The sequence below is a fragment of the Leuciscus leuciscus genome, assembly GCF_965113295.1.
Source record: "Leuciscus leuciscus genome assembly, chromosome: 2".
Classification (NCBI taxonomy): domain Eukaryota; kingdom Metazoa; phylum Chordata; class Actinopteri; order Cypriniformes; family Leuciscidae; genus Leuciscus; species Leuciscus leuciscus.
In genome coordinates this window covers 4,847,060-4,859,699 of record NC_138726.1, presented here as the reverse complement: position 1 = coordinate 4,859,699, position 12,640 = coordinate 4,847,060, and the positions used below count along the sequence as shown (strand labels likewise).

General features: G+C 40.0%; 1 protein-coding gene across 2 annotated transcripts in view; it reads right to left on the bottom strand.

The window, feature by feature from the left end:
• Positions 1-372: 372 nt before the first annotated feature.
• adamts7 (a disintegrin-like and metallopeptidase (reprolysin type) with thrombospondin type 1 motif, 7) overlaps positions 373-12,640 on the bottom strand; it is a 100,895-nt gene continuing 88,627 nt past the window's right edge. For both annotated transcript variants that reach the window (XM_082160893.1, XM_082160894.1), the window contains one exon: positions 373-3,803. In XM_082160893.1, the coding sequence (XP_082017019.1) occupies positions 3,655-3,803 (149 nt within the window). In that variant the 3' untranslated portion in view covers positions 373-3,654. The remainder of the gene's footprint in view (positions 3,804-12,640) is intronic.

Sequence of the window (12,640 nt, the reverse complement as noted above, 5' to 3'; positions counted from 1 at the left end):
CTGTCCATTCTCCAACATGACCTTTAAAGGAATGCTTCCAAAATTAGATGAAATGCACCAGCATGTTACAGACACTTAATATGACTTCATTTTAGACTAATAATTCAATGAATATTTGCTTTGTAGTCATGAGATTGATGTTTTTCCTTCATCTTCACTGCAATTTGGACATAATGTGCTCCATTTACATCAAACTTTTCTTTTAAATGAGGTTTTTTTTTAATAAAAAAAAAAGTTTGTCACATCCTTTCATTTACAAAAACTATTTAATTAAGTACAAAGAAACAAAAACAAAGGTGTTACAGAAGTGCAATATGGATAATATTTATTTAGACAATGGCACTTTCCCAACAATAAAATAATGTTTAAAAAAAAAAGACAATATTATGTAGAAAAAATATCCTATATGTATTACCAGAAAACGTTATGCTGGACAATCCTGAAATATCAGTTAGCGAAGCACAGAATTACAAGCCTCAACAAACACTTCATAAAATAGAACATCATTACAAATCAATTCAAATTTCTCAGTGCAACTTGACAAACATGTTGCATTTGTCGTTTTGATGTTGATCAGTTGATAGTGATGTAGTCGTCTGAATCATTCCAGCAAAACAACAAGAACAAATCATTTAGACTGGAGCTACATCCCATGGTCCCTGGATCAACGAGTGATGAACGTAAAAGTACAGAGATTTTACATGCAAACGTGTAACCGGAGTGCAACTGCTTTCTTGTATGTATTTATTTATTTATTTATTACATAAATCCAACAAATGATACCTGAAATGTGATAAAGCAAAAACTTCTGATTTAGTTTTGGTCTAGATAGATTATAACCTGTCTAAAGAGACGTGACATGTATAATTAGGCTTGGCAGATACACGGGAGTCATATACATCTGAGGACACTTATCGACATGTAAGTGAAATATTAAAAGCATCCTGACATCTCACAGCAATATGCAGCACAGTTTATATAACATGCAACTTGAGGTGCGATCACACTGTTCTGCTAATTCTCAGCTAAACGTCACTGAAACTGCACCTTAAGACTGAATGCACAGTTAGTGGTCATGTATTAATAAAAACAAGGCCTACTAAACATTTACTTCATGTAATATTACATGTACCTGACAAAAAAATATTGACAGTTTTGTTTTAAACTGATGACGGCAAGCATACAATACTGTAAGGAAAATGACTGCATTAAAAATAAATCATTGTAATTTAAGAAAGCAGAAATTAAGCTATTCAATGGTGTATACCTGCACGATTCTGGATACATTGAGAATTACGATTATTTTTGTTTAAAGCAGAGATCACGATTCACGAAGGGTTAGTTCATCCAAAAATGAAACTTCTGTCAGTAATTACTCTCCCTCATGTTGTTCCAACCCCCGTAAGACCTTCGTTCATCTTCAGAACACAAATTAAGATATTTTTGATGAAATCTGAGAGCTGGCTCACTCCTCCATAGGCTTCTCTGTTATTGAAACTTGCCGGCCCAGAAAGTTAGTAAAGACAATGTTTAAAATAGTCCAAGTGACTACAGTGGCTCAACCTTAAGTTTATCAAGCGACGAGAATACTTTTTGTGGGCAAAACCCCCCAAAATAATGACTTTATTCAACTAATCATTTTCTTCTGTGTGGGCCTCTGAGTGAGTTCACGTAGTGTAACAGCGCAGCGCAATGTCAGAACGTAGGCTCACTATTGGCCGATGCTGGTCATGTGTGTGATGCTGGCCAATAGTGAGCCTACGTTCTGACGTACAACCCAGAAGCCCAGCGCTGTTACACTACGTGAACTCACTCAGAGGAACACAGAGGAACATGAAGAGTTGAATAAAGTTGTTATTTTTTTTGGTTTTTCGCACAAAAATTATTTTCATTTTTGGGTGAACTAACCCTTTAACATGTCCTTTACCAGCGGTTCTGACAAACTGTGAATTGCCGCAGTCTATTTAAGAATAAGAATATTAAATCAATTTGAATTCAGTATTTTTTTTAAATTGAGTGATTGATTCAACGACTCCCTCATAAAACCACTCGTTTCATTTACTGGATGAATCAGCATTTCTATAAATATTACTATAAATATTGTCTTTAGATTTCAAGTACCAGCCAACACTAGACTGAGTGAGGAGCTTAACGCTCGCTACCTTTAGCACCAGGGACTTCCTTACTGGTTTTATATTTGATTTGCAATCAGCTCTAATAAATAGAAACATTGGAAAGCTCAACTTGCAATTACACGGAATTGCTCGCTAGCGTGGTGGTTATATGTTTCAATGGGGAAAAAAGTATGATAAACAGCACAAAACAGGAATGAAATTACCAAATATCCCAGACAGCAACTTGGGCCTCGTTTACACTGCAGGTCTTGATGCTCAATTCTGATTTGTTGCCTATATCCGATTTTTTTGACTGTTCGTTTACACCTTCTTTCAATTGTGACCCATATCCGATTCATGTGTTTACACTTGCCATACTATCTGAAACATTGCGCATGCTTAAAGGGTTAAATTATCTTGCACAGATGGACGAACGCAAAATATGCTTGATGCTAGGTCTGCGATATATGCAAAGTTCACCAAACATCACCATGATTTTGAGGCGAAGGAGGACGAAAAGTGCCATCATTGCACATATGCTTCAGTTATTGTGTGCGAGAGAGATCTAAGGACTGGTGGGAGCATATTGTGTTTAAATATTGGCTTTAATAAGGAGCAGTGGGTCCGAAATTTTAGGATGAGCAAGCCAACCTTTGATATGTTGTGTCAACGTTTGTCCACATTCCTCTCCTAAGACGACACAACGTTTCATCGGGTCATCCGTCCCTTTGCAGAAGCGCGTCGGGGTTGCTCTCGTCATTAAACCGCGGAGACATTGCCTAATGCCTCAGAAAATCCGATCTGCCTGTTTACATGACAGTCGCATTGGCACATATCCGATTTATTTCCACATATGAATGTGGCCTGAAACCGATCTGGAAATATCCTGTTTACACTGTCATAGAACACATCCGATCTGTGTCACATATGAGCAAAAAATCGGAATTGAGTCACGTTTCACTGACAGTGTAAACGAGGCCATAGTGTCGGCCCAGATCCGGCCCACATCTGGGCCGTGAGGAATCCAAATCCAATGTGGAAACACACGTACCAGATGTGGGCCGGATCTGGGCCGACACTATGTTGCTGTCTGGGAACTGAACTGCAGTCTTGGCAGGGTTAAAAGATATGATTAAAATGGCCACATTATGAATATATTTATTCCATCAATTGCAAACTAGTAAAGAAAATAAAAAATGTCCTCAGCAAGGAAGCTTAATTACTGTAGTCACTATAGTGAGATGGCAAGATCCACTCTACCTGCTTTACTACTACTTATCTGAGATGATGGATGGAAATAAGCACCACTTATTCTGTTGAAGAATGTAGGGACAAAGTGGCTCCCTGATAAACTGTGGCCAATCCCAGACAGCAACATAGTGTCGGCCCAGATCCAGACCACATCTGAGCCGTGTGGAATCCACGTGTACCAGATGTGAGCCGGATCTGGGCTGACACTATGTTGCTGTCTGGGTAGCTGCTTTGAGTATTTGTGTCATAATCTTGTGTTACAACGGTCATTCTGCAATCCCTTTCTATGTCAGCGGCTTGCAGTGCGTTCGCCGCCCCGTGACGGGAGCCCGCAGGTCTTGCAACACTTTACCCGGACCGAAGGCACCTGACATCGGCCAAGCCATCGGAGGGTCTGGCAGAAGCGGAATGTCAAATGGTCTCGTAAACACAACTGACCTGAAAGACACAGACAGAAAATGAACATGAGAGACAGCGAGAGCGCTTCGCCACCTGCACCGCACACATGCACTAGTGCGTTCACACATCAGGGGATTTGCCCTCAAGCCAGGCAACACATTACAGCAACACCAACACCTCGAGAGTAGCGGGAAAACAATCACGCTCATCTCTGATGCTGGGAATACCTGGAAGAAAATCAAGTATTTCATTACATGAAAGTATAATGGCTGCACAGCAAAACATAATTAAGGATAATTTCAGAAATGGACCCTTTTTTTCTTCTTTTACATTTCTAGACTTATCAGAAGCCGAAGTCGTATTGGTTGGGTAAACTTTTATAGTGGTGAATGGAAACTACAACAAATAGAATTTGAAATGTGCATTATCTCGATTATTTTTACCAGCATTTTTGTTTCTGGGCCCTTTTAAAGCACCACTAGATTTTTTATTTTATTTTCTAAAGACAAGAGAGAATTTGTAATATCACTCCTGACATCAGGCTGTAAAACACACTCTGTTAAGTGACTTTCTTAGGCTACGTCTACGTTAATCATTTCAAATCACTGCAGTTTTCATTTCAAAACACTCTCCGTCCACACTAGCGTTTTCCGAAAGTTTCTCATCCAGACTGAAACGTCGGTAAACGCTAAATTCACCTTACAGCGCACGCGTAAAAGCCTCATAAAAGCTCACTGAGATGATACAGACATAAAGTTATCACACAATTCTTCTGACAGGATCATTTTATTTTGCAGTATATCTGTCTGATGCGTCCAGGTCGCACTCACTCACCATGTTTGGTCTAAAACGCAACTGTTCATGTTTTGCCACAGGACAGCAAATGTGAGTGAATCTTTCATCTTTGAGTGAATTTTCTGTCATTTTTGCAAAACTATGATACGAAGAGTGTGTGAAGTAACATTTTAGCACATAACAGGCACAATAGCGCTATAAACATGAATATCTATTGGTACAATATGCATCACATGACTAAACTAAACTTATGTCATCGTTTTTGAATACCTCTGTTTTCGCGAAGACATTGGAGAGCGTTTCCGAAAAGCTTAGTTTTCGTTGCTAAAAACGCCGTCTCAGAACAGAAGACCAAACCGGAGACAAAAAGATGCATTTTCAAACGAAATTGTACTAGTATTGTACCTAAGAAATTTGTTCTAAAATGCCTATGTAATACAAAGGCGGGGGATGGTAAAAATAAATCTACCACACAGACGAACATTTTACACAGTAGGCTATAAATTCACTCCTGTTGTTCTATCACATTGGGTCCCACACTGAGGGCCAGGAGTTATAAAATGGAGATGGGGCAAGACTAAGGGATAGAGTACAGTCAGCTGATTGTTATGCAAAACAAATCCCTTCAGGGCGATACAAGACCCCACTGCAAAATGATCCTGCTTATTATGCAGCAACTTGCCACATGAGAAAATAATTGAACACAAAATATTAATTTGGCATATTTTATTGCCTCAAGGTGACTTTCAGTACCCGCTTGTGCGGCCTGTTATCAGTTGTAGCGGTGGTTGTTGTGGAATAACAGTTTAAAGAATCAGAATTGAGTAAAACCATGTAAAAATATTAATTAATGATGCATGGTTCTGCGCTAAGCATAGACAAGTTTGTCAAAGGACTCCCAGTGCCAAGGTGAATGTAAAGCAGATGATGAATCTACTACAAACGTCACCAGACGCAAGCGGTATAATACCTTCTGATAGTATGAAGCCAAACAAGATGCCACTTAGAGCCTTCACATCACAAAATGCCATATATTCCCATAAAAAATCTCTGGTGGACATTTTTTTACCTTTGTTGGGCATGTTTTCCAGTGCATTTCACAAGACAAGAAATATTTTCTTTCTAAATACCAGTTAGAAGACATCATGTGCCTGTGAAAGGCTGATTTTAAGCATACTTTAAATGCCTCGTATTCAGCCTTGTTTGAAATAGTGAAGAGACCAAAAACAAAGAAGGGTTTACAACGCAAATTTACAGAAGAGTTGCAGACAGGCATACTAAATGGATTTTCTGTGCATTTCCACCGGATGATTCCACCAACAGAAGGAGTCCTTGACGTCTCAGCACGACAGCGTCTCCTCGCGCTGCTAGATCACAGTGTGTTGACATCAGTGGGGTCACACACTGCACCCTCGCCTTCCCACGCTGCACTGGGAGAAGTGACGTTCTGTGACCGGTGTCCCAATCGCTTTTCTACTCGCTCAAAAATCTCAAAGTGTCCAAGAGCCTCATGTATAAACATAGACTTCTCACAAAACACACACTGAAAGCCTGTGCCTATATGCACACGATGGATGGATGGATGGATGGTTGGTTGGTTGTAATTTGAATAAAAAATGACATGGGAATATGCATATGTCGCACTTTTTAACCATGCAAAAGCATGATAGCACTGGAGTCTGGTGGCATATTGAATGAAAGCAAGGACGTATGCCCACATACAATAAAATAGTTTGTGGCATACACGAAAGGCCAATAAAACATTGGTGTAGAAATACATTTAGAAATACAATTTTCACTCAGAAGTTGCCAGTAATATTTACAATTAATTACAAAGTAATGGCATTACAATGTGTTGCAACACACTGATTTAAATGTGAAATTCAGAGGTAAAAAGACTGAAATTGTATTTTCTTGTGAAATGTTCACAATGATCTTTGTTTTATTTACAATTATATAGTAGACAACACTAAAAACATAGACAACCTTTATTTTTTCAACGGAACTTCAGTTTCAACTTATAACAGGGGATTGAAACCCTCTGGGTCACCAATGTTTTATTGCCATTTAGCAACATAGGCTACGTTCACAATGCAGGGCTTAATGCTCAATTCCGATTTTTTGAAAAAATTCGATTTTTTTGCAAGGCCGTTCACATTTCCAATCAAATGCGACCTTTTGTGATCTCCTGTGTGAACGTGAAATGACCCAGAAGTGACCCGCATGCGCAGAAGAGTACTCAACGGTCAACGACGTCACTTGTTGTTTGCGGAAGTAGCTAAACTTTAACTGTGATTCTCTCACACACACACACACACACACACACACGAGCGCGCGCAGCGACCGTTACACAAGAGCCAGACAGCAGCCGCTGACCTATCTAATATCAGATTCAGCACAAATAAGTTAACATAACGTATATATAATGGCCGTGGGCTTTTTTTTTTTTTCTTTTTTTACGGGCTCGTCGAGGTCGACCCGTTCGGCAGATTTAGCTCAGCTCGACGAATATGCAGTCCGTTTTCAAACCGACGACTACTTCAACGCATAATTATGACGTTTTTCGCGTATCAATGACGTGCAGGTCGGATACATGCGACCTGGCCGTTCAGACTGAAGTCGCATTTCAAAAGATCGGATATGTATCGGATTTGGGACCACATACCCAAGTGGCCTGGGTCGCATTTGAAAAGATCGGATCTGTGTCGTTCAGACTGTCATGAAAAGATCAGATACAGGTCGCATAGGGGCAAAAAAATCGGAATTGGGTCGTTTCAGCCTGCAGTGTGAACGTAGCCATAGTGTTGGTCCACGTACCAAATGTGGGCCGGATCTGGGGGACAGCATTATTGTGGATTCCTATTTCATTAGTATCATCCAACGCAATCTCATGGCAATTCCTAACTATTTTACATTTTGGCAAATTGGTGGCTAATTCGTATTAATTTTTACTATCTCTACTTAAAGGTGTACTTCAATGCTGGAAAAATGGGCTTTCATTAAAACTTGGCTGCATATGTAGTAGAAAGGCTAAAAAATGCATAATCCACTGGGCATGTTGCCGTCCAAGGCCACTCCCACCAGTCTGTTCTGGATACGCTTACCAAACAATGCCTTACTTTAGTAGGAAATACTTTTTAGCAAACTTTTAGTCATGATGGTGTTGACTTGTATTGTTCCCAGCCAGGTGCAAGAATTCAATTTCGCATTGAAGGCAGTGGCTAAAGGCTAAATCGTAAATACGGGTAGAACACCGCAGAGGAAAATCTGAAAAATGTCCATGTTTGTAGTCAACATTTCAAACTCGATGACAATGAACAGTGTTTTAGGACAAACGGAGGGGAAAAAAACTGAAACACAGTTGCATACAGGTAAGAAAGCTGTTGCCATGGTGTTCCATTTTTACCATAATGCTGATTAAACAGTAGACAAAATACGATACAATTTTCAGAACGTTTATAAAAGCTTCCTAGCTTTTGCTTTGTCTCTGCTCACAAACACCTCATTTCCAGCCTGTGAAAGCTGTCATGTTCTGTCAGCTCATAGAAAGTTAAAGCCCACACTTCACATGGTGCATAGTCTGCTCATCTATGACCGTGTCATTCAGAGTTCATTCAGTCACAGGTTATTCATGATTCACAGCACACTTACCATATTGATAATACATATCAAAGAGTGTCAGTGCCAACTGAAGCTGCAGAACAAATCAATGAGCAGCTACTAAAAGCAGTGAATTAATGGACTGACCATTAACTGAAAAAAGAACACTGTAATGTTTTATTACAAAAATGGGATGAATTAGGGCCTAATTACACTTAATTTTATGATGGATCTAACTGCGGTTTCATTTGGGCGTAAATCCAATTTACGGCGTACATCATAAATGTTTGCAGAGTTCATCTCTGTGATGAAGTGAAAGTGAAAGTGAAAAGTGAAAGTGACACATGATGGCCAAGTATGGTAACCCATACTTGGAATTTGACCTCTGCATTTAACCCATCCAAGTTAATGCACACACATTAGGAGCAGAGTAGTGAGTAGTTAACACACACACACTGCAAACGTGGATACACACACCCAGAGCAGCGGGCAGCCTTTGTGTGGCGCCCGGGGAGCGATTAGGGGTTAGGTGCCTTGCTCATGGGCACCTCAGTCATTTCCCACCGGTTCTGGAATCAAACCAGCAACCTTTAGGTCACCAGATCAACTCCCTAACCACTAGGCCATGACTGCCCCCGCAAATGTCAGCCAGTCAGACGGACACTTGGCTGGATGGATGGATGGAAGGTTGGTTGGGGGATGGATGGATGGAAAGGTTGGAAGGTTGGTTGGTTGGATGGTTGGAAGGTTGGTTGGTTGGGGGATAGATGGATGGATGGAAGGTTGGTTGGATGGATGATGGATGGAAGGTTGGTTGGTTGGTTGGTTGGGGGATGGATGGATGGATGGATGGATGGATGGAAAGGTTGGATGGTTGGAAGGTTGGTTGGTTGGTTGGGGGATAGATGGATGGATGGAAGGTTGGTTGGTTGGGGGATGGATGATTGGATGGAAGGTTGGTTGGATGGATGATGGATGGAAGGTTGGTTGGTTGGTTGGTTGGTTGGTTGGTTGGTTGGTTGGTTGGTTGGTTGGTTGGTTGGTTGGGGGATGGATGAATGGATGGAAGCATGGGCGTCGGAACCATTGTATATGGGTGGGACAAGACCCACCCACTTTTTAAGACCAATGGTATTGGACCCACTTACTTTTACCGTCTCTGATTCAGCGCATTTGTCTTTTCATAGCGCCGTCAGTCAAATCCATTCCACTTGAGGAATTCCCTAATAAATTAAACTCCATTTACGCTGAATAGCTACATTATATTTCTCAATGAGCCGCAACTGACGAAAGTAACCGCCCGTTGTACCCTTCCAGTCAAATATTGCGTTGCAAACATCAATAACAGCTTTAAGTTGTCATTGCAAATGACCATGGTATTAGCGGGATAATCCACGGATAGCTGTACATTTAATGCACGACGTGGAGGCAAAGAACCGCCCGACGTGAAGTGGAGTTTAGTTTACTTGTTTTAATTAAAAGGCACCAGAATACATGAAATGGTATTTAACAGTTACTCCAGTAAACATTTTTCTGGGGGAGGACCCACCCACTTTTTTTTTTCTTCCAACGCCCATGGATGGAAGGTTGGTTGGATGGATGGATGATGGATGGATGGTTGGTTGGGGGATGGATGGATGGATGGGTGGATGGAAAGATTGGAAGGTTGGTTGGTTGGGGGATGGATGGATGGATGGATGAAAGGTTGGAAGGTTGGGGATGGATGGATGGATGGATGGATGGAAGGTTGGTTGGTTGGAGGATGGATGGATGGATGGTTGGAAGGTTGGTTGGTTAGTTGGTTGGATGGATGGATGGATGGATGGCACACTTACCATATTGATAATACATATCAAAAGAGTGTCAGTGCCAACTGAGGCTGCAGAACAAATCAATGAGCAGCTACTAAAAACAGTGAATTAATGGACTGACCATTAACTGAAAAAAGAACACTGTGATGTTTTATTACAAAAATGGGATGAATTAGGGCCTAATTACACTTAATTTTATGATGGATCTAACTGCGGTTTCATTTGGGCGTGTAAATCCAATTTACGCCGTACATCATAAATGTTTGCAGAGTTCATCTCTGTGATGAAGCAAATGTCAGCCAGTGAGACGGACACTTGGCTGGACGGATGGATGGAAGGTTGGTTAGGGGATGGATGGATGGAAAGGTTGGTTGGTTGGATGGATGGAAGGTTGGTTGGTTGGGGGATAGATGGATGGATGGAAGGTTGGTTGATTGGGGGATGGATGGATGGATGGAAGGTTGGTTGGATGGATGATGGATGGAAGGTTGGTTGGTTGGTTGGTTGGGGGATGGATGGATGGATGGATGGATGGAAGGTTGGTTGGATGGATGGATGATGGATGGATGGTTGGTTGGGGGATGGATGGGTGGATGGAAAGATTGGAAGGTTGGTTGGTTGGGGGATGGATGGATGATGAATGGATGGTTGGTTGGGGGATGGATGGGTGGATGGAAAGATTGGAAGGTTGGTTGGTTGGGGAATGGATGGATGTAACATTATAAATGTTTTTTTAATGTTTTTATTAATCTTTTTTATAATTTAACGTGTCCTTGCTAATAAAGTATTAATCTTCTCCCTCTTATACCTCAAAATAAAATTTTTAAAGCTCAAATACATAATATTACCAAAATAGCATTTTATCATCTAAAGAACATTGCCAAAATAAGACCATTTCTCTCTCTGAGCAATACAGAAAAATGAATGCATGCATTTATAACTTGCAGACTCGACTATTGTAATGCCTTCCTTTCTGGTCTACCAAAGACTATTAATCAACTACAATTAATACAAAACTCTGCTGCTCGAGTATTGACAAAGACCAAGAAGAGAGAGCACATTTCACCTGTACTAAAGTCATTACACTGGTTACCTGTTAGTTTTCCTGCTGATTTTAAAAACCTTTTATTAGTTTATAAAGCATTGCATGGATTTGCTCCAGACTATCTTTCAAAAATGCTTACAGTATATGAACCTGTAAGGACTCTCAGATCCTCTGATTCTTTTCTTTTAATAGTAAGTAGAACTAAAAGATTCGGGGATGCTGCTTTTAGCCGCTATGCTCCTCGCCTCTGGATTAACCTTTCAGAGGAAGTAAGACGTGCAGAAAATATTAATAGTTTTAAGTCTAAATTAAAAACATATTTATTTAGTCTGGCCTTCCTGTAATATTTTATAACTTTCCAACTTTGAACTGCATTGATACAAAAGTGCTTTACAAATAAAATGTGCTCGCTTGCTTGACTGCTAATACCGTCTCTGCTTAAATGAGAGATTAACTGTCCCATTCAATCATATTGTCCAAAATATTCAACTATCCAATATTTTAATCATGGCTTTTAATTATTATTTTATTACTCAGTATTGTTAAGTATTCATGTTCATGAATGAACATTAACCTCTAATTACAACTCAATCAATGAAAAGCACATTGTGTGAGATAATGAAAGACTTGCACATTCCAACACACACACACACACACACACACACACACACACACACACACACACACACACACACACACTTCCTGTATTTACATGATTTATTCCACACAGAGCAGCACACTGAATCCCGTGACACACAGTGGCCTTCGGCTGGGAGAGGGCTCATTAATCCGGTCTGAACTCCCCCCACCTCCCCAACATCCTGTAGGATCTGCTTTAAACAATGCTGAGGAGTCGGAGTGATACAGGAAATGTAGTTTGTGTTTATTTTTAGTCACTCATTCAGTTCTCAAACCAAATGAGCAGACAGTAGGCAGTTCTCATGGAAACTACTGTAGATCACAGTTTTTCCAATCAGGGATTTCCCCCAAACTTTAACATGACATCAGAATTTGGTTCATATACTTCTTTAATGCAAGTTTCATATTATCATGTAGAGTCAGGAAAATATGTGTGACTTTTCAATCTTCCATTAATAATTTCCAACAAATTTACATCTGCCGCTGAAACGGCTTTTGGTTCTCTCAAAGTTATGAACAAAAATCCAGTAACGTTACAAAAGGTTTAAAAGTTATACTTGTTACTTTTGAATGTTCTCTGAACATTCTACAACGTTTCCATAATGCTTGCAAAACTGTAAAATGGAATGTTCCCTTAATGTTCGTACAACCAAGAAAAAAAACGTTTCAAAACATTTAAAAAACTGGATGTTTTGACCTTTCAGGGAACATTCAAAAATAGCATTCTTATAACTTAATGGGAACGTTAGCTAAATATTCTTAGAACATAATTTTTGTTAACTTGTGGGAAAAAAATCTGGGGAAACATATCTAAAAACGTTTTCAGATTTTCAAATCTTCAGACCTCTGAGCAAGACATTTGCATTAATTCACTTAGCAGACTGCATTGAATATGGTTTGTTAATACAATGGTTTAAAGATGTACTGTACCACAGGGTTAACTTGTTATATCACAGCCTTCATTAAACGGTGTAAGAAAGTAAGCG